General features: G+C 40.1%; 1 protein-coding gene and 1 long non-coding RNA gene across 4 annotated transcripts in view; one reads left to right on the top strand and one right to left on the bottom strand.

Annotated features, from left to right (window-relative positions):
* Positions 1 to 9,547, bottom strand: part of LOC148417452 (uncharacterized) — a 60,854-nt gene extending 51,307 nt beyond the window's left edge. For all 3 annotated transcript variants that reach the window (XR_015867041.1, XR_015867043.1, XR_015867042.1), the window contains exons 1-2: positions 9,398 to 9,547; positions 1,902 to 1,959 (exon numbers count right to left, since the gene is read on the bottom strand). This is a non-coding gene — a long non-coding RNA (uncharacterized LOC148417452). The remainder of the gene's footprint in view (positions 1 to 1,901; positions 1,960 to 9,397) is intronic.
* rgmd (RGM domain family, member D) lies at positions 267 to 22,028 on the top strand. The gene is made up of 5 exons (XM_088426339.1): positions 267 to 371; positions 5,922 to 5,965; positions 8,694 to 8,836; positions 14,621 to 15,132; positions 20,691 to 22,028. The coding sequence occupies exons 2-5, from the start codon at positions 5,925 to 5,927 to the stop codon at positions 21,384 to 21,386; spliced, it is 1,392 nt and encodes a 463-aa protein (XP_088282465.1). The 5' UTR covers positions 267 to 371; positions 5,922 to 5,924; the 3' UTR covers positions 21,387 to 22,028.
* Positions 22,029 to 22,386: the final 358 nt, after the last annotated feature.

Here is a 22,386-nt window from a genome sequence, read left to right as displayed (position 1 = left end):
TTCCAATAATCTATAAACCCCAAGAAGCACAAATGTAACCGTGAGTGTGCATGTGTGGTTCTGTCGTTTGTAAGCATGGACCAATCTGATTAATGTGCTTCAATCTTTTTCCATTCGTGCGAAGTGCCCAACCCAGATATGTTGGAATTAGGCCTCATCGCTCACTACCATCCTACTCTAATCAAAGTGCCGATTCTTGAAACAGACAGCTGCTGTCATGTGCTTTGATTCCAATGGCTGTCTGTCCCTGTGGCTGTCCCAGTACTTAGTTGACAAACTGAGGTTGTAGGGGAACGAGGGGCTAGTGGTGTCTGCCAATTGAACCTGCTGTTAGAGGCACTTCGACTCATATATAGCAGCTTATAACAAAGGTAAGTTTGCCTGTTGTCTTCTTTCTTTGCAATACAGCTAGGGATGGTCAAAGACTGGCTTCGAATGCTACAGTTCAATTACAGTTTTCCCTAAAATTTTCTGCAATTGCATGTAAAATAGAGATCGCAAAAAATTGCAACAAGCGAAAAAAGTCATCTTCAGTGTCTATTTGGTGATGTGAATGGAATATTAAATTAGAGCAAGGTTTTTCCCCCCAAATAAATGTAAGAAAATACATTTCTCAGCATTGACCCGTTTATTTACCCTCTAACACACTGGGTCTAAACTGGGGTTTAAATGAAGCCTAAGGGTTCGGTGAATTTGAATTTGCAAAAACAAAAATCACGTATTTTTCACTAAAGAATGATTCACAGAATGTTCATATGAAACTGGTGGGGTTCAGTACCTCCAACAAGGTTAAGAATCACTGCTCTAACAGGTCTGAGACAATTTAGCTGGCCATGCAGCACACGTTTGGCACGTTTAACATGCTAAAACCAAGTCAAGCTCGAAGTAACATTCCCTGAATGCCTTTTCGGGCTAAAATTTTTAGAGATTAAAGCGGCTAAATATACTTGTATGCTGCAATGAGTTATTGTCTGCTTATCTATTTGTGGTGCAGGCGAGTTATCTGGGTGGGCCAGGGCAGAAATAATACCAAGTGTTGAGTGCGAACTACAAATCAGCTTTACTCACCTTACTCTGTTATTGTAACGAATGCAAATTAAACTCAAACAGTGGGGAAAATAACCACTGCTGAAATCACACGGATTGCAATGTAGGAAAACAATCCATCTCATTCATGAGAAGTCAGTACAATATGGCGAAAATGTCAATATGTTAACATCTATGGTAAAAGGAAATTGAGCTCTGTTTCAGCCTTAGTGGGAAAAGACCAGGCTCTCAGGTATCTTCTCTCAGGTATAATCTTTCTCTACATGTCTGTGACATGAGACATTCACGTGTCCGTTTTTTGTGAGTACCCACCTTTTAAATTTTCAAGGGAGTTAAAAAAAAGTGTCCATGTGTCATCAAAGAGTGAACGGTATCGTTTTTTTTTTTGTTATTTTTTTTAAATACATTGTAGCTATGATGGTGTTTAAAATTAGAAGGGAAAAAAAAGACGTTCTGAAGAGCCAGTGTTTGAAAATGATTCCAATTACTGTACTTAGTTTGTAAAAATGGCGTTGAATGGATAGGGTTCCTTCTTGGAGCCTCCTCTGTACTATTTCAACAGTCAAATCCTTAGTTTAATGAAGATTTTGTAGCTATTTTTTGTAGATTTTTAATGAAGATTTTTTGGGGAAAATATTCATATTTTTAGAATGACATAAGGATTGAAGTTTAACCATTAAAACACATGTTTACAGATGCAAAAGCAGTCCTTAGGGTCAAAGTTCAAATAGGCCTGAACTCTCTCCTCCCACCCCTTGAACTGAGAACATCACAGGTTCTCTGTGTGCTGCTTTCCATTTATTTTACCCATCATCCCTCATCAGGCCTGCATGACCCCATCAGCCCAGGGTTACCTTGTCAGTTGACTGTCTATTCATGTGCACGGAGCCTGAAGACATGTCAATAGTTACTCTGCGGAAAGGAAAAAGAAGGAAGAGGAAGAGTTACTTATACAGTATGTGACTGTGAACAAAAACAGACTGTGAACAAAAACAGAAAAAAAAACAGTCAAACAACAAAAACATTTTCAACTTGAAAGGCTCTATTCCAGTAGACTGGTGCCCTTGCGCTCAGTCTACATACCGGCACATCTCCAATTTTGTGCAGGTGCAAATTTAGTTTTCCAGGTCATGCCAACTCCACACAAGAAGGCAAAGGCCTGGAATCAAACTCATGACCTCTGAAAAAAATCACACAGGAATCAAACCCTCAATCTCTGCCCGTGAAGGCCACATGCTAACCAGTCTTTCACTGTGCCACCCTAAAAGGTTAATATCTTGTTCATCATTAATTTGATAGCAATACTATATTTTTTTGTACAATACATTGAAAAAAAAAACACATTCTAGCACTTGCCGTCACTGACAATGACAGCACACATACTCTGGGCTCTGGTAACAACCAATCACGTTTTAGCTTGCAAATGTCACATGACGAAACCCAGAAAACACCTTGTGAGCAGATAAAATGCAAATGAATGAAGTTGTCAAATCATTCATAGAGAAGATATGGACATTTTATAGCTGAAAATGGCTCAATTAAATTGTCCCTTTGAACTGGTGGTTGATCGTGATAATGTTGAAATGAGGGTCTTCTGTTTTCATTCCATTCTTATAATTTAAGAATAAAGGGCAAACAAGGGCAATAGATTTGAGATGATTTACATTTGATAACTATTTATTCAAAGGAGAGTGCAAACAAACTGCTTGAATGCCTGTTGAGGGGTACCGATGAAGACCTGCAGTCAACTGCCCCCTCCCTTGTGTGCGCTGTCAGCTATCATTCAGGGTCCTGTAAGTGGGATCCTCCTGAAGAGATGCTATCACCTTTGGCCCGTATGCATTCACACTACGGTTGCACTTATCTCTTCCGAGATAACAGATCTCCTCGACAGGCGAGAGACCCGAACTAGACTGACACACACTCCCTTACTGAACATGCGATCTCATTCCTGGTCTCGGCTCTTTTCAAAGTCTTTTGATTTTGCGCTCTTTGAAACAAGCAATACAATTTGTTCCGCTTCCTGTTTAAAATTCAATAAGTGTGTCCTCTTGTAGCTGAGCCAGCAAAGGGCGCGTGCTGCTCCATGATTGCGATCTCTGATGTGGGCCCTCGGCAGAAATATGACACATCTCTGAGTTGACAGTTCTAGACGAGCTTGAAATACAGCGAAGCGTTGGAAGCCGGACAGATCAACAATTTCCCGAAACAATTGTCATTTTTATCACTTTGTAAACACTGCATTTTCTGGTAAACAATGTTGTTGAAGGCTTAAGTGGCCGTGTAAACAAGCAGCAAGAGTGAACAGGTCAGCGATGTATAATTGGGCAGAAATCTTATCATCCTATCAAGAGAAAAAAAGCTTTCCTCAGATAGTGTCCTTCCATTTTCAAAGAAAACGTGTCTCAATTTTTCATCAGATGCATCATCCAACAAATACAAACAGAATGGCCATTTTCTGTACTAGTGGATCTCAATCCTTTTCCAATGATGTAACCAATGCAATTCATTTTTTTAAGCCAAGTATTCCTGAACCAGTGCAAAACGTTTTTGGGGATAAGACAAAAAAGAAAGATTGCTGTGCGCTCCATGTCTAATTTAATTTCCTTGGAAATTAAATTATTTAACCAGCAGGATCCCTGGGTATGTTTTGTTCACGAACCACTGATTTGAGATAGTAAAGAGCTCATGTTCCAATTAATTTGCTCTTCATTTGAAAAAGAAAATGTACAATTCTTGTCACAGCATTAAAAAACAATACATTATATTAGCTTACACCTGCAGAAACCCTGTTCAAATCATACTCTGAGGTGCCTTCACAATACCCCCAGGTGCACTCATACCTCCATTTAAAAAAAATCACTGCTCTGTACCACTTGTCCCGATCACGCAAGTATGGGTGTATATGAAACCCCGACATAGGAGTCATAACCCAAAAACAACTTCCGACTGTGAAGCGGATGAACCACTCAGTCACAATGAGGCCCCATTCCCCATGAGAAAAAGAACAGCATCACCTGAAATTGGTGTTCATAGAGGCCGACATTTATGCAGTTAACTACCAAACACATTAAAACTCTTTTGCTAAGAAAAATGGCAAGACCTAGAGTGGCCTGCAAAGAGTCTCTCAAATATTTGAAAAGATGAATACGTCATAAGACATCCTAGTCACTCCAAAATGTGTGTCTTTCTGGGGACACTTTTGTTTTGAACGGCACTGACAATTTTTACTATTATTCCAGAAGCGTATTCTAAGAACGGTTTGCCTCCTCATCTGCAATGGAGTAAATGAAGACGCCAGCTGCCATGTGTACAAACACATTGAGGACACTGGTGCAGATACTGTGCGTAACGTCAGTACAGTTGCACACTGTGACAGTCCCGAGCCAGCGGTGTTTTTCAGGCCCTGTCCACCAGACCACAGCACACTGGGCCTAATAACAAAAACAAGCATCCCGGTGTGGAACTGGTCCCACAGTGTGAGGACCGTAATGAGGAACATGTGGAGCTGCCTAGACACACAGTCAGAGGAAACCCAATCCTTCAACCCCACTCTCCCCACCCCACCCGCTTTCTACACCCCACCCACCCATTCCTCCACCCATCCCCCATTCCTTCTCGCTTCACTCGACATTCTCACTTGCTCAAGTTGCTTTAGTTTTTGAAACTTTTCTAATGGAAGAAACCATTTGTACAGCTTATACATGCCTTGCGGTGATAAACTTCATTACTAAAAACATTTGAGTTTGCGTTAGAGATGTCAGTCTCCGAGTCCTGCAATGCAATATGGTCATGAGGAAACAAGGGAAAAGAAAGAGGTCTTTCTCCTCATGTCAACTCAGGCAGGCAGTCCAGTACTTCCTTTCATGTGTTGAAGTCATCCTTACCATCCACCTGGATGAACTAGTGGTTTTGCTTCACTGATCATTAGTCTCGCATTCATTAGTAGCTCTCCAGGTTGCGGATGTTCTGCCTCCAACTTTCATTTTGCTGGTATTTTTTGACCTGGTCTTTTCTTTTTTTTTTTAACATCCTGAATTAAGATCACTATAAAGCACATCTAATGTCATCAGAATCACACAGTCAAGATGAAAATAGAGCAGAATAATAAAACACTGAGGTTTCTGAATCCAAACATATAAACAGTATTTGCAAACATACTGTTTAAGGACAAATCTCTTAAATGTTTTTTTTTGTTCTTAATTGTGTTGCACCTTTTATTTTGCGTTGCATGTACCTTTGCATGATTTTGTGAAATCCCACATGCTCCCTTGCCCACTAAATTGTATGTAGTAAGCAGCTAAACAAGATCTATATTTTATAGCTGTATTGTCCACAACTTATTTGCTAAACTAATTCACTGCCAGCCCAATTCAAATTATTTTTTCTAAAGCCATCAACGGCAGCAAAAAAAAGAGACGTTGTATGAGTTACTCTGCTCATGTAGTTTAGCTTCCCTCCCTGTGTATTCAAGAAATCCTTACATCACAAAAACTTTAGTCCTATCAATGAAGGAAAAAACACAGGAGCGTCACAAAGCAAATATGCACACTCTGTTTTGTTATGTTCATCATACTATGTTCAGTGTTGAATAATATTGATTATAGCATATTAACTGTAATACATAGTGAAATGTAAACTGATGGGACTGGGACCGTTGCAGAAATTCTAAAAATATGACACGATACAGTCAGCCTGTTAACAGAAACATGTTGAATAATGCTAACATGAGCCCAAAAGTGGGAGCTTAACTACTGTGCATTTCAAACAGCAAAATCACTATTTTTGGTAAAAGGGGACATCTCAAAGGGGTATCAGTGATATTGATTATCCTGCTTTTTGAAGCTGAAATAAATCATGGTCTGTCCTTTTAGGAAATGAGGTCAACTGGTCAAGAGGACGAACAACGGTGCAGCAGGTGAGTGGTGTTACTATACATTTGAAAATGCTTCACTGTACTTACAAATCCATGAAGGACCATTTTAAAATGTTCAAAAGTGAACTAAAGCAGTACTATTTCCACAAGTTGTTTAGGTAACCACCTCATATGATTTTGTAATTTCTCATAATAAGGATAGCTACATCCCCTACAACAGTTTGCAATTTCCCAAAGAACTAAATACATATTGAATTTTAGTCATGATGAAATGACATAATTCTAAAAAATCTATTTAGCACATTTTAAAAATGTTCTCCATTTCACTTTTATTTTATTGTGGAAATGCTATGTTGACCTTGACCGATAGACGGACGGTAGCACATTTATGAGTCTGACTGAAGAATGCGATTTGGACAATTAATAAGTACCTGATGTGCATCCAAGTTATAATAATATCGCCAACTACTGGCCTGGCATGCAAATTGCAGAATTTTTATTCATATAACCGCAAACCCATGTGAATGCAACTTTTCAAAACCACAAAGAAAAAAAATATCCTTTTTCATATGTTGTTTCGATGTAAACATACTTTAAGTGAAAGTTAGTTAGGTGGATTTAAAATGTCAGCATTCAGCTCATCAACAGAGCTAGCCTCCGAAATTAGCTGAAAAAACAGATTAAAACCGAGCTCTCCAGGGAATAACTTGGCACACTGGGTCCAGTGTGACAGGGCTCCATGTAGCTCAGAACAATCCAAATGTTCCACTTGGGTAAAGCTGTCTTCGTTTCCCCCCCACCACTCCATATATCAGCCCCACATCAACATGGGCCCGTCAAGACTTTTCACGAGGCTGACAGGCCACCTGAATCACACAATTGTGCGGCCGGAGGAGCCGGCATGTGTACAGAAGACGCAGTGATCCAGCAACTGTCTGGGTTCACTTCTTCTCTCTCTCTCATAAAGTCAGCAGTCCCAAACGTTGCAGCTGCACCAAAACAACACATTAACTTTTAATCCAATTTGAGAAAAAATAATAAAAACAATTATGCAACGGTCGGGTTTTTCATAAAGCCAACATTTAACAAGGTAATAGTTGGGTAGCATTAAAATTGCTTCGCCTGGCTCAAATAGCCCACAGCACGTCCCAGGTGAGGGCTGAAGGCTTGAGTGGCCCTGTCTTTACAGATGGTCCGGCCTTACAGCAGCTGTGCAAATGAAAGACGAAGTGTCGTTGAAGGAGTGAGAAAAAGAGTGAGAGAGGTGGAAAGTTGGCCACAAAAGGGAAAGAGTAACATTCACTGGAAAAGTCATGGAAAAACTAATAGTGCTCAAAGATCTGCAGGGATAAAATCCTCTACTTTACTACTTACTGTTTTTCTTCATCCACTAAACACTCTTGTTTGAAAGATAAAACAACCCTATATACTTGCAATGATAAACCGGCTAACCAATTTCAACAATTCTGATAAGGGGAGAAAATCACACTTTGAAGGACAACTATCATGAACAAACTCGACCTTATCGTGCCCACCATTTAGCAAGTCAAATTTCCAACACCATAAAAAGTTGTTTTATGGAAGCCATATTAGATATAATGTGTTAGTTTGCACCCAGAACTATGTCACCGAAACACCCTCTGAAGTGAGAAAATAACAGGTGATAGCCTCCTGGCCTGATGCTGCAAACACACCAACATTTGTCTTCAGGAGGAGGGTGGGGATGTCAAAGAGGACATATGTTCTAAAAGGTTCGTACTTCAAGGCAACCTTATTTTTTTATTAATTCATTTCAGTTCAGTGGGACCAAACATGTATATTATAGAAGCTCACTAAAACAACAAAAATACATTTGTACACAGTAATACAGAATTTGAATTAAAAGTAGAGCGGACAAGACAACATGTTAAATTTTGTGTGTTTAAAGTTTACGTAAAAAAAATCCCGTCTCAAGAACAAAGTCCTACTGTTATGAGAAGGTTGTATTTTTACAGTATAGTAAAAAAAAATTAGATCACCCAAAGTCATAAAAATATGAAGCTGTAAGAATTGTCCAGACATTGCCACAAAAACATTGCAAATATTATGAAAATAAAGTACAATGAAGAAATGTCAGGTTTTCTTTACGCTAGGTATAGACAAATGATTGCCAGGGCTGATTTTTGCTGCAGAAGTTATTTGATTTTGATTAACTTGCTGATTGGCAACAACAGGCCAGAAAAACATACAATATTGGTCTATCTCTACTTTTTACCCTCAGGATCAAAAGCAGATCCCCCTTCTCCAAAGCTGTCAGCACCAGCAAATTTTTATTGCGAATTTTTCTTGATTGGGTGAGGGAATGCCTGGTCAGCCACTTGTCCCCCCAGCGAGAACACCAAACTATTTCCGAAGTAGTCTAGATTAAATAATTGCATCTTTAGCGGAACTCATATTTTACTTTCTAAACAATCATTCAAACGAAACTGTACTCTGACTTGGCTCCTATGACCACCTCTGTCCAGCAAACTGATTCTCCAATTACCATCTCACACCATGAAGCACTTTTGCAACGTCTTCACCCCCCAAGTAAATTGCCTCTGCATGTAAATAAAGTGGTAAGTTAAAAAAAAAAAGAGAGAGAGAAAGAAAGAAAATAGTCCTCCAATTGGCTAGCATCACCTCGGGGGCCCCAGTCCCCCCTCCCCACAGAACCGCCCTGAAGACAGGGGCCCCTTTTGAATGACAGCGCTTGGAGAGGGAGACGGTTTTTGCTCTGATTTCCCCGCAGCGTCGATGAGAAGCAGTCGAGGAACTCCATTCTAACTGAATGGATTGGCATGGGGAGAAGCGGACCTCAGATCACGGCTAAGCTGCAGCTTTGGGATTGTGTAACGCTGACAATGGTCGTCATTTCGCTGTTTTATCCACCAGGTAAGTGGAGCCGGCGGCCGAATCCACGCTTGCTGCATTCCGAACTCGTCGTGCTGAGCGGCGGCGTTCCGCTGCACTCAACCGGCACCGGGGGGTGGACCGAAAAGTTTGTTTCTCTAACGCACTCACGTTTCCCTGACGTGCGACTACTTTAAGGCGTTCAACAATAGTCGTGGGCTCGAGCCCACAGCGGGGACAAAGTACCCCACTTTGCTAGCCAAGCGACGTGAATTATCCCAACTTCGCCCTCGCTTTCAGACAACGCGTTGTTCCAAGTTGGCTAAAATAAAGCGCAACATCCCTTCGCCGCCCGCTCTACTCTCGTTAAGATAAATGTCGCAATTGTACTTAAAATCCAATTTGGCGAAGTTTTTTTTTTCTTCTTTTTGGGGGGGAGGGGGGGGTGTTGAGATTGTTAGCTGCTAGCTAGCGTCGCTCACGAGCGTCCAGCGAGCAGTACAAAAACGCGAAGTTTGGCGCTTTTCGAGCACTAAACAAGGATAATTGGGCCATGAAATGTGTGTTACGGTCACAAGCCACGAGTGGAACGGGTAAACCCACCTTGTCGTCGAAGCAAGTCGCACCGACGACTTTCTGGGTCTCGAGTTATTAACTTTATTAGTCCCCATGAATAGAGGAGGTGGAGGGGGTGTTCAGTGCTGAGCAATTTGGCACGACACGAGACACCAAACCGCTAACTCGCCACGAAGCCACGTCTTGGTGGCACGAAGATGTAGATTTGAAGATTTCTTCATCACGCCCCGCGCCCCCCATAACGTTGTTTCTTAAATGTGTTTGTTGAAAATCTTAAAAGTTCGTACCAAATCCTATGTATGAGGCACAAGTGTCAAACTCGGGCAGCAGATCTGACCCGCCACCACATTTTCTGTGGCCCCTGAAATTATATCAAGCATGTCATCTTTCATGGTTTTCTAAAATCTGTACTTCATGGTGTTTTCTGAAATCCATACTAACATGTCAAAATGTCATCTGTAATGAATTATACCTTCTTTTGTTTGTCGAGCTGAAAGATTTGTAGTAAATTCTTTGTATCAGGCACAGGTGTCAAACTCGAAGCCTGGGGGGCCAGATCTGGTCCGCCACATTTTTTTTAATGGCCTGTGAAAGCAAATCAAGCATGTCAACATCATTGATGTTTTCTAAAATCTGTACTAACATTTCCAATTGTCATCTGTAATGAATGATAACATTGATCATTGATCCCCTAATATAGTATAAACATGTTTGTGAGGGACACAGAAAACATCTATTTGACTCCATAGGATGACATTTCTCAAAGTAGTAAATACATTTTCTCCCATCTTGCTTTAACAAGAATTAGAATTAAACATTCTGTTGAAATATGGTACAAAATATTGGATGTGGAACCCAAACTTTTAAATGCCACAAAAGTCTGTGGGAATCTGCGGTGAATCAATTAAGCATATGTATTCATCTATAGTCCCATGAGAAATAATGAATACTCCAGGTCTATTGTTTTATCTATGAATGGTTCCTTTTTACTTTATATATTTTTATGAATCACTTGTGTAGTCAAACACTCCCTACTGGTTCAGTTCTCACTCATGACCTTGTGAATGGCTGTCGTTCTCAGTTACGTTCTCAGTAAACGGCTAACATATTTTGTATTGTACATCCATTACTTTGACTGCTTAACCTCACGAAAGTCGCAGGTGTGCTGGTGTCTATCCCAGCCGTATTCAAGCAGTAGGCTGGGTGCATCCTGAACTGGTTGACAGCCGATTGCCTGGCACAAACAAGAGACAAACACTCACAAACACCTTAAATGAGTGATATTTGTATATAATTATATATAATATAATACTGCTCAAAATTGTGCCTCGAGGTTTTTGGAATAGCTCTTTGACTTCATTTACAGAGCAAACAAGCAGGATTGAGTAAGCAGTCTCAACAGGTTGCTGCCAAGGGATCACATAATTTTGCCTCTATTGCTCCAAAGTGTGATTAATCAGCAATCAATTATCGCATGAAATTTTTTCAGTATTGATTAATCAGTGGTCGTGCCCATCTCCTTGTCATTATTCAAGGAGACAAAAATGACAGTATTGGCTGTTAAACATCCGATTTTAAAACTGTCAAATAAATGCAAATAAGGCCCTTTTTTGTTCCTCACAATTGCTTTTTCCGAAGAAGCTTGTGTGGCCATTTGGGGAGAAGTACTGAAGCTGATGGTTTCGCCTGGTGATGATTGTCAGTGGGTGTCAATCAGGGCAAACTTTGCTGACCCCGATACAAGGCATCTGAGGCTGGATGGAATTCCGAGGAGGGAAGTTGAATGCCTCCAGCTTGACCTCCTTCACCGCATCTCTGTTTTATCAGGGCCAGTGTTGGAAGTGCCACAGTGGTGATGTGCATTAATCACACATACACACACTTGCACACACACACACAGTCACATCTCTGTGAAAGGGAAGAGCTTGTGATGCAAAACATTCCTATAGACAGGGTTGTCCTGTCCAAGATTTGAGCTTTGGTGGAAATTGATGACATCATGTTCTATGATTACTGTATTTCTCTGAATACATGTCGACCATGCTTATAAGTCGAGCCCCCCTTTTTTTACTTCAATTTGGGTGAATTTTAGAAAAATACGCTTCAACGTCTACACCTGACTTTAGTGGTTGTATAGATCGCCGTTGGCCAAATTGCTCCTCCCTTTTAACACCCGGACGTCCTCTCCTTCCTGCTCACCATTTGCGCAAACATCCTCGTTACTTTTCCATGGGCAGTCATCTTTGGACCCATCCAATTTCTTTGAAATGGAGGTATTTGGCGATGGTTTGCTGATCATCTTACTTGGGATGTCCTTTACCCAAATGGTGACTGCTGTAAAATCAGTGTGAAAGTTTGCCCTTCAGTGTTTCCCCCCCCCACCTGCCAAACATCCATGCTGGCGTGTTCAAGCACACGTTTAAGGGCTGAAGGAGACAAATAAAGCCCTCTTTTCCTTTTCATAATGCGTCAGGAAAAAAATATCCACGCAGCCTAGTTGTTGACAACAAAGAGACTTTTAGGTGACGCTTGACTGAAGTGCATTATTGCGATGTTCTGTGCTAACGCTCTGAAACGGGTGCATACTATATCGAATTAGAGGAACATATAATAATAATTTTAAGCTTGTAAAGGACGTATTACTTATTTCACATTCAAATTAATATTATTCAAACACAGATGTGGGGGAAAAAATTGGTCTGTTTTAAGTTATGTGGTTATAAGTCAACGCCCCTAATTTGATGTTTGAAAATGAGGAAAAGAAAAACTCTACTTGTAACTCTGTCAAAGTTCTCCCCCAATTTTTTTGTTTTGTCTCAAATTGAGAAAGCATTCATGTATGATTTAAGGTAGTGTAAATATTTCATAACACTACACATGATGGATATGGAAGAAATCAAAAGGCTTAGATTATTATTGATAAAAATGTATACTTAAGTATATATAATACCAATCAACTTTCAACAACTGTTAATTATTTTTTACAGCGCTTATACAGGTTATAGCTTCTTGTAAAACAGAAAAAATAACCAGATCCATCAAAGTGCCCGAAACTAAATAAAAACATGAATTTTATTGTAATTACACATAGCATGACAAAAACATGCTACAACCTCCCCACCCCCCGCTCCCACCCCCCCAGCATCACCTCACACCACCGCAGGGGGCCCACCCCACTATTTGAGAAGCACCGTCGTACGGTAAATCCTTCAAACATGACTTTTTGCGTGCCATGTTTCTGCTCTCACTCCCATAAGATAGATAGATAATTTTAGAAAAGGTTTGAAGCCTCCAAGTTGTCAAACAGTATGGCCCTGAGTAATATCCTTCATGTTATTGGCTCACCATACGTCAAACGCTGGTGTGCCTTGTAGTATAGTTTAATGGCCCTAGAATATCTCAGCAGCAGGCAAACCACGTTCAACACCCTCGGGCTAACCAACAGAGGTTGGTTTCCATCTAACTGCAGAGGCTACGTGCTATTTCTGGGAGGGCTCGTTTGAAGACGGAGCATTTGGAAGCTCAGAATTTAATGACTCGACGGTGATAACTGAGACTTATCCCTGCGAGCGCCGGGTGCACTGAATTGATCCGATGCGTAGAACAACCTGTGATTGGGTTGATTCTGTGAAATGATATTGGAACCTGACCCAAGGTTTGGGATCATTTTCATTGTTTTTTTCGTTGTTTAAGTAACTTGGGAGTAGAAATGCATAGGACAGTGCTTCTCAATTATATTTTGCCAAGCCGCCCAAGGAAAGAGAAACTTTTCATGCCCCCCCCCCCCCCCCCCCCCGGCACGCTGACCAAAAATAAGACTATTATCTATAAAATTGTATCAGTATATACCTATACCCAAATCCTTTTTAACATGGACAAAAAAAAAGCAATATCAATCAACTTTCAACAACTCAATTATTTTTTACAGTGTTTATACAGGTTACAACTTAGTCTAAAACAGAAAAAAATAACCAAGTCCATCAAAGTGCCTGGAAAAAAACCAAAAACAAATGATGAAAATTCTTATTTTATTGCAATTAGACTTCACATGACAAAAACAAAACCTTTTCCCTGGGGTCATCCGCGCCCCACCCGACATCACCTTGCCTGCCCCACTATTTGAGAAGCACTGGCCCAGGCCAAGAAACAAATAGTTTTGGACTTTTTTCTGAATCTGATTAATTAAGAATTGGATGATTATGTAGGCTCTGGAAAGTGACACTATAGCCACAGCAGGATTATTTCTTGAGTTGCAACAAATAATAAATTATTCAACAATTATTTAAATAATTAATTAATTGTTTAAATTGTGGCTTTTAGAAAAGCCAGTTTTCCAAGAACCCTCATTGCAAGTGTTTGCAAAAACAAAACAAACACAAAAATAATTTGAGACAAACATTAGTGCTCTTTTTGTTTACCAACAGATTCAGTTTGTCAATTTGACAAGCAGATTTGTTACTTGTCAGCTATACTGAAGTTTAGAAAATGCCAATTGCGTGCCTCCTTATAACAAACCAGATCAATTTCCAATTATTTAGTCAAAATCAGCATCATAAAATAAAATGCCGCTTAAGCTTTGTTGGCTTCATCCCCTAGTTAGCGAGCAATTGTAGACACAAAATGCATCCATTCCATTTTTGAAAATATATTAAACTGGTTAAATTGATTGCTTTATTGATGAGCCATGAATACATTCACAATTTAGTTTAAAATAAAATTAACACATATTTTTTTATGAATAATAACTTATTTTGCGGAACCCCTGCAGTCAAGCAACGGACCCCACTTTGAAAACCACTGGTTTAAAGCAGGTCAGAACTGGCCTCTCAAGAAGTCCAATCTGGCCCACTGTAATTATTTGCACTAAAGAAAATAGGAACTAACTCATTGATACCTTGCTTTTTGATTAATCAATTAAAACAAATGTTCATTTTATATTTTAATATAATTGAAATTATATTTTATTTTTATTGTATTAAAATATTTAAAGGCAGCCCTAATTGTTTTTAAAATATGTTCAGAAAATCCATGAAGAGGTTATCCCTTGTCTTTAAAAACATAGAGTAATTACATGTATTTAATATTACCATAATTGAGTAAAGCGAGCCAAAATTCCCAATATGAAGAAATGTTGAGCATAAGTAAGGGTTGGTGCTGAGCCCAGTTTGGATTGTTTGACCTTTGCCGAGGAGGAAAATGATGGATTTTGGTTATCTGTTTGAAGGTCATGGTTTTGGTTTTGTTTTTCAGCCTGCTGTCAGCAGTGTCGGATCCAGCGCTGCAATGCTGAGTATGTTGCGTCTACCTCACCTTCAAATGGACTGCAGGAGGACACGCCACCCGACGTGGACTACTGCATCGCGCTGCGGGCCTACGCCTTGTGCACCCGCCGGCAGGCCCGAAGCTGCCGTGGTGACCTGGTCTACCACTCTGCCGTCTTCCGCATCAAGGAGCTATTCTCTCAGCACAACTGCTCTAGCGACGGACCCACATCTTCCGCCAAGGTCCCCAGCACGTCCCGACCAGCCATGCCGGAGCTGTGCAACTACGAGAATCGGGTACTCGCCGCCGGTTCCGGTGGCCAGCAGAAGAAGTACGCCCATTGTGGATTATTCGGAGACCCGCACCTACGGACTTTCCGGGATGAGTTTCAGACTTGCAAAGTGGAAGGGGCGTGGCCTTTGATCGACAACAGTTTCCTGTCTGTGCAAGTGACCAACGTGCCTGTAGTCCTTGGCTCCAGCGCCACTGCAACCAGCAAGGTACAAACTGCAAAAACCCGCAACAACATTTTTATAACTGTCTATAAATGGCATACAAGGAGTGCCTCAACTCACTTCGAATTGTCTTGATACAAATATTACGCAAAATGGCCGCAAACCATTACGTGAAGTTCCTCAAATCATCTCGACCTCGTTTGTACCGAAGATGACATCAGTACTTCTATGTAGCGGTTCAAAGTTTATGCTTAATCAACAACTAAGCGATTGCCAAATTAATCAATAAATACTTTTGACAATTAATTGTTTTGAAGCCCTGAAATTGTCTAAATGGTCAGCATTTCAGCTTCTCAACTACATTTGAAAACATCAACAGCTGATTTTCTGACATTTTATAGACTAAACCAGCAACCAAATCATGAAAAAAATATGTTAGTGATTTTCTGCACTCTCGATTTGGAGAAAAAAAAGCCATTTTTTGAATAAAGGGTTTTTATTTATCGATTAACTCACGACATAATCAACAGATTATTTGATTTAAAGTATAAGAGCAATCGATAGCTGCAGTCCTCCTTTTATTTTAGACCGTGCCTAGGCCTGAGCACTGCAGTGGGTAATTGAGAATAGGTTGATTCACTTTCAGTTAGCCTAAATAAGAACGATGTTCTAAAGGCGAAATCCATACAAACCTGGCTTTTCCAGCCACCACTGAATAAAAATGCAGCTGTGCCAAACAATCATTGAGAGATTCTCTTATCCCATTAAAAAGATTGCATACATGTAATTTTCCCAATAGACTAGTAAATCTAGGGTATTCGCTCATCCTCTGAGCAGCTAGCTACCTTGATCCAAAATCGTTCCTAGTAAAGTGTCTACTCTACAGTATATTGTGGAGTGTTAGCGTGCTAGCTCAAACCTCACCATAAAGAACCAAAACATGTGAAGTTAATCGTCATTCCACGGTGCCTCTCGAGTCTCCCCAGCATTCCTGCCGCCTCAGAGCGGCCTCAGATCTATAAGGGGGGAGAAAGAAAGAAAGAAGGAGAAATGGGGAGGAAGGGAGAGGAGGGAGAGTCCTTCACCGGTGTTGAATCACTGACATGCTTGAGCGCTCTACCTTTAACACATGGGTGGTCATATGGTTGTGATTAACGCTCACTCAAACATTCTCCACTGCCTCAATCTGGAATGTTTTTGTCACCCCTCTGGTCAAGTAATTAGCCTGGCACTTTTTGTCTAAATACGGAATAATGTGGAAAAATGGAAGAATGATTGTTGAGGAGTGTCTTTCATACTGTTATTGTTGAAAGAAATATGTTGGCACACAAGGATCCTAAAGCCTAAACTAGCTGAAGAAAACTTACTAAAATACACCAAGCACTGTCAAATTACAGCGATAGTGTACCAATCGAAAGTTTGGAAACCCCTTCATATCCAGTGTTTTTTGTTTTGTTTTTATTAATACTAAAGTCCTCCAGACAATGGGGTAACGAGTAAGGTATGATTTAATTCTGTTTAAATGTTTTTCAAACCAAAATGTTCTGGGTCCTCCAAAGTGGGCAACTTTTGCCTAGATGACAGCTTTGCACATCTTGGTCATTTCTCAGTCTGCTTTATGATGCGGATGATGCATCAAGACCTGAAATGACTTCCATTTCACAGTTGTGCATTTTCAAAAATTAGTTGCTAGAATTTCTTAACCATCTGAATTTGAATTTGTTTCAAAATTTGTTTCAAAATACTGTACTGTATTTAAAGTCATGGTAAGGATTAGGGCTGGCTAAGTTTGCTTAAAAATAACATCCCAGATTTGTATTTTTTTTTTAAATTTGATTTCCAATTCCCTCCCCCCTATTTTTTTTAATAAGTAAAAATGACAGAAAATACAAAACAGGTTTTGCTTTTATTTTAGCTAACATTGAACATACATAAAAATTCTTTGAATTAAAGTGCAAAACGTCTTCTTTGCATCCAATACTTCTGTAAACAAATGTAGTATAGTAGAACATGGCATGAGAAACACTCCAAACTTAAAACTTTTTCAACTTTGTTAGAGATAAACAAAACTACAGTGGGACCCGGGTTACGGCGTCCCCGGCTTACATTTTTTTTCACGTTAAGAACTGGAATACTGAGTATTTTCGTCCCTCCTTAAAGGCATGTATCCCACTTTACGGTTAATATCAACAACTGTCATGACCTGTGGGGTTTGTTTTCTTTGTTGTTTTGTCTCCCTATTGAGGTGTTTTTAGGTAATTCCTCTTATTTCCTGTTGGCGTCATACTGCCTCCGCTGCAATGCATCACTACGATGCTAGTCTGCTATTGGTCGGCATCTCGACTCCCTAAAATACTGGTCTTCTATTGGTCGAAGCTCCGGAAACACTAAGATGCTGGTCTGCTATGAATCGGCCTCATTCGTTTCAAAATGGCGGAATGATAAAGCTTTGTTCTATTGTGAGTGGTGACAAAACCGTGTTTATAGTGCATTTTAATGCTTAATTCAAACTTGAATTGGTTAGACACGAGTCTCATGTTTTCTAGTAACGTTAAAGAGAGAAGTAAGAAGGTGATTTTCTATGAAAACGAAACTGGAGATTATCAAGAAATACGAAGAAAGCTAAACTAGCCTAGCCTAGCCTAGGCTACCCTTACTAGGGAATATGGCCATAACAAGCGTCACTCAAAGGTAAATAAATCCTTTATTTGTTTTTTATTTATGATGTTATTATTATGTACATGTGTATTATATAGAAGTAGCTCATACTATACTATTTTGACACCGATTTTTAATACCAATTTTAATGTTTTTACGTGGGGTTTTACACGCATTAGCTTATTAACGTCGGTTTGGATTGAACACCATACAGGGAATTTGCCTTACGAGCCCAACCGCGGAATGGATTAATCTCGTCAACTGGGGGCCCACTGTATTTAGAAAAGGTCCTGCCAATTTCCTTTTTACCAGCTATACCATTACCTGTCTTTTACACTGTATATAGAGAAGTGCAATGCGGCCACATCAGTGATCGCTCTCTATTGTGCTTTTATCTTGTCATACATGCCTCCTTTTGTAAATGACTCCACAGTAAGTTGCTTTTTAGTGGTAGCTCGGTGGTTGCCGCAGTCTCTTCCCTTCCAAATTTTACATCTTGTGTAGGTGCTTCTGTTTGAATTGCCGAAATAAGTTTGTTGTGCTGATGTTGGCACAAAGGGCTTTAAATGAACATTGCGTCATGGTATTCCTTGCTCCACGTGTGTCGCCACAAACCTAAACCACTTCCAAACCTTACAAAGATACAACTCCTGTCTTTTAGGAGCAAGCAGTTTGCTTTTTTTTTTTTTTTTTTTTTTTTTAAACCGTAGCTATGTTGCACTAGCCTTCTATTCTCGTTAGTGTGAAGGAAAAAAGGGGAATGCGGAATCTACGGAAGCTCATGAGGCCATAGCAACAAGGGGAGGAAAATATTTATTTTATTATTTTTAATATCGTTGTAACAACAAATTCAAATCAATCCGAGAAATTCATATATCGCCTAGGCCTAATAAAGATACATACGGATTTTTTACAACAAAATCAGAAGCTTGTTTACTTGAAGATATTTGGTGACCTCATAAAAATGGACCCAATTTGGGAAAGTCTGACCTAAAACAAATGGAACCGGCGTAACTGTTATTAAAATACTTTTTATTTTATTTCTTATAGTTTCAGCACGGAAGTTTCTTCTCAGAAAAAAGATCCTTTTTTATTACATTACAATGGAAGCAAGCACCATAGACTAAAGTGTCCATGTTTTTTTTTTTTTTTTTGCCTCAAGCAAATCTGAAAGTGAGTGAAGGTGTATCACTGCCAGTACCCGCATTGCCACCATAGTTCATTCTGCGTTGGTTTCAACTTGCCAGACATAAGACAGGAAATCATCCATCATTGTACAGTTTCCTTTGCAAAAGTGTAAACGTAACAAGAGGCGGGCGCTTTGTTGAGCACTTTAAAAGAAACTGCCGCCTTGGGGATTTCTGATTTGTTTTGTTTTCAGAGGTCCGCTGAAATACAAATCACTGTCACTGTTCATATAAAGCTGGCACAACTGTCTGACTGGGGGGGGAGTTTAAAAGATACTGCACTCATAACATGCCGGTTACTGCTGCTTTTAAAAGTTGAGGCCAAATGGATGAAGATTGGCCGTAGATGATTTCACCCGAGAAAGGAAGCCAATGTGATTTACATGTTTGATTTTCTGCTGCCACCGTGTGGCCATTATGGTCCCGCATTTGATTAATCAGTACAATGGTGGGCAAGTTTGTTTTCCTTTCAAGGTCATTGCTTCTAAGACAACTGAAAAAAAAAAAAAGATTTAACGAATTAAACAAATTTTAGTGTTTTGGGGGTCTACTCTGAGATTTTATTAGGGCCAGAACAGCTATGTTTTGCTTCTGTTTCAAGATGCTGTTGAAACAATTATTGTTGTAGGGCTTCCACATGCTGTGTAGTCATAATATGTTTACACTGTAAAGTCACAACAGTTTGACAAACACACCCATTTTGGGAAAAACATTGTAAAATAAAAATGAAAAAAAAAAAACAACAAACATAAAAAACTATATTGGCCCACAGAGACAAAAAATGTCTAATATGACAGGCAGGTACTCTGTGAAACCTAACCAAGGAGTCAATATCTAAGATTCGGCTAAATAAATTTGTTCTTTGGCTGCCAAAATATTTCTTCGTACCAGACCATTAACTGGTTTAAAAACAAACAAACAAACAAAAAACAAAACAAAATCTCAACATCTTAATCTAACTGTAACATGTCATTGAGATTTTATATCTGGTTAAAAGCATTAAATGAGAAGTTCCATTATTCTGTTGGTTTAGGTCATAAAACATGCTATTTTGAAGACAGCTGAAGTGCATTTATCGGCTAGTGCAGTGTCTTTACTTGTTTTAAAAGATCTTGCCGAGTCAAATTTACTCGTTCTATTGGATAGATCATTTTATTTAAGAGGCTTCTTTTACATGTCGTCAGCCATTCTCTTTTGAAAGTGTTTTTTGAGAGAATTTAGGCTGTCACTGCTTTGTTTCCAAAATTGCAAGGAAGTCGGGTACAAATGCTCTTGCAGGATTTCGGCTTTTATAGTGAAAGCATGTTTACTAAAACACTCAAGGAAAAAGTACTGTTGGTATTCGTTCCTAACGTATTCATTCCAAAATGCGTGTTTGTTATTTGAGAGTCCAGACATGATTTTTAAGCTGGTTACAATATTTACTGTACACATTTTAAAAACATTTTTTGATTGTTGGCTTATCGAAAGTGACTGAAATTGGTTGGCACTGACTGAGGCAATATTGCTGTCACTGTCGTATATTTTTCAAAAGGAACATTCGGCAGATCACCCAACAATTTTGGGTAGTTGGGGAAAAATGCGTTTTTCAATGTTGCAGTTATAAGTTTTGTCCACTTGGGGTTGCCATCCTCAAATTCTGTAGTATCAGTGACATGAGCGTGTATGGCTTGAAAAGGGAAGTGTATTCACGACAGTTCTAACGGCCTGATTTAGTGTCCGTTGTTTTTAATTATATTTTTCTTGCTGTGTTTCTAGATCACGGTCATCTTCAAGTCGTACCACGGCTGCACGGACCAGAAAGTGTACCAGGCCACCACGGATGACCTGCCGTTGGCCTTTCAAGACGGTACTCGCAGCGGCGGCGAGAGCGGCAGCCTGACCATCACGGAGCGCGGTGGCTCCGGAGTGGGCCGGCAGGTGAAGATCCAGGCGCGCTACATCGGCACGTCCATCATCGTGCGGCGCGTGGGCAGCTACCTGACCTTCGCCATCCGCATGCCCGAGGACACGCTGGACTTTTCCGAGGACAATGGCGGCCTGCAGCTCTGCCTGCACGGCTGCCCACGCAATGAGCTCATTAAGGAGCATACTCTGGGCCGTCAGAGCCAGCAACATCGGCAGCCGGGTGCCGCCACCGAGCTGGGTCCGCTGCGGCCGCCTCACCAGGTCTACACGGTAGACAGAGCCACCGCCAAGTGTCGCGAGACTCTACAGGTGGAGGACGTCTATTTCCAGTCCTGTGTCTTTGACTTGCTGACCACAGGAGACCCCGAGTTCTCAATGGCGGCGTACGGGGCCCTGGAGGACTTAAAAGCGTTGCCGCCCAGCAAACTCAAGCAGAACTCCCCTAGGAGTCCGCATGTTTACAACGGAGGCATGTCACAGACTTTAGCGGGCAACGGCGTAGTTTCTGTTCTAACGCTCTTGTTCGTCGTTGTGCTGCTTTTGTAAGCAAAACATGTTATATGAAAAAGGCAAGTGAAAGCATTGCCAGCTTGAGGAAAGAGTGACTAGTGTACCGACGTAATAGCTTGGACTAGGACTGTTGTAAATCTTCCAATCTGTTAAGCTGGATTCACACAAGACAACACGCTGTTTTGTCATTTGGCTTTTTTTTTTTTTTGCTATCAGCTGTTTGTTTTTGTAAATACCAACATTTCACTCCATCTTTGTCATACTGCGCACACGCTGCCACGCAGTCTTCAGTCATAGCAAAAGCACTTACAGTACCAGTATCAACAACACGTTTTGTGTGTTTAATTGCTTTTTCACAGTTTGGCACACAAGCTCCAACAACTGTATGTAAAAACTACCTATCCACTGTACAGCATATACACACAAGGCATTTGGTCAATCTGTGAAACTCTCCCCCTTCAAGCTGTTTGGCTTCCACATCTAATAGTCAAGGAAAAAAATCTTTATATAATAATATATTAAAAGAGTGTATATATGTGTTTCATATTGTGTACATTGGCTGATGTATAGTTGTTTAATGTGTTACATTTGTTGTGCTCTGTAGGCTGATTTAGTAAATAAACTAATTTGTTGTTCTCTATGTAATTATACTTAATAAAATGTTGGACACTCTTAAAACTGTTTCATTGTGTGTCTTTTTTTCCCCACTTTCATAGTTTGAATGAAAGGGGAGAAAGCATGGGTCAATTACATACATTTTCTCATTGAGTCATACTGAGTAGGTGTTCAGCTGCCATTCTATCTTTTTTTCCAGGTGAAGCATAACCCAGCCGTTCTTGCTTTATGAGAGATGTGGGGGGGTTGCTATTTTTGGGTCAAAATCTTTTACACATAATATAAAATGTAAAACAGGAATTGTAACTTTGAACTACCACTGTAGTTTTTAATATTTCCTGATGAGGTCCTCAGTCCATAAGGCTGAATGGTTGATTTAAAATAAGCACTAACGGCTCACATCCACTTGCATTTCTACATT

The sequence above is a fragment of the Hippichthys cyanospilos genome, chromosome 10 (assembly GCF_059441005.1).
Source record: "Hippichthys cyanospilos isolate Australia breed blue-spotted pipefish chromosome 10, RoL_Hcya_1.0, whole genome shotgun sequence".
Classification (NCBI taxonomy): domain Eukaryota; kingdom Metazoa; phylum Chordata; class Actinopteri; order Syngnathiformes; family Syngnathidae; genus Hippichthys; species Hippichthys cyanospilos.
This window is presented reverse-complemented; position numbering and strand designations above follow the sequence as displayed.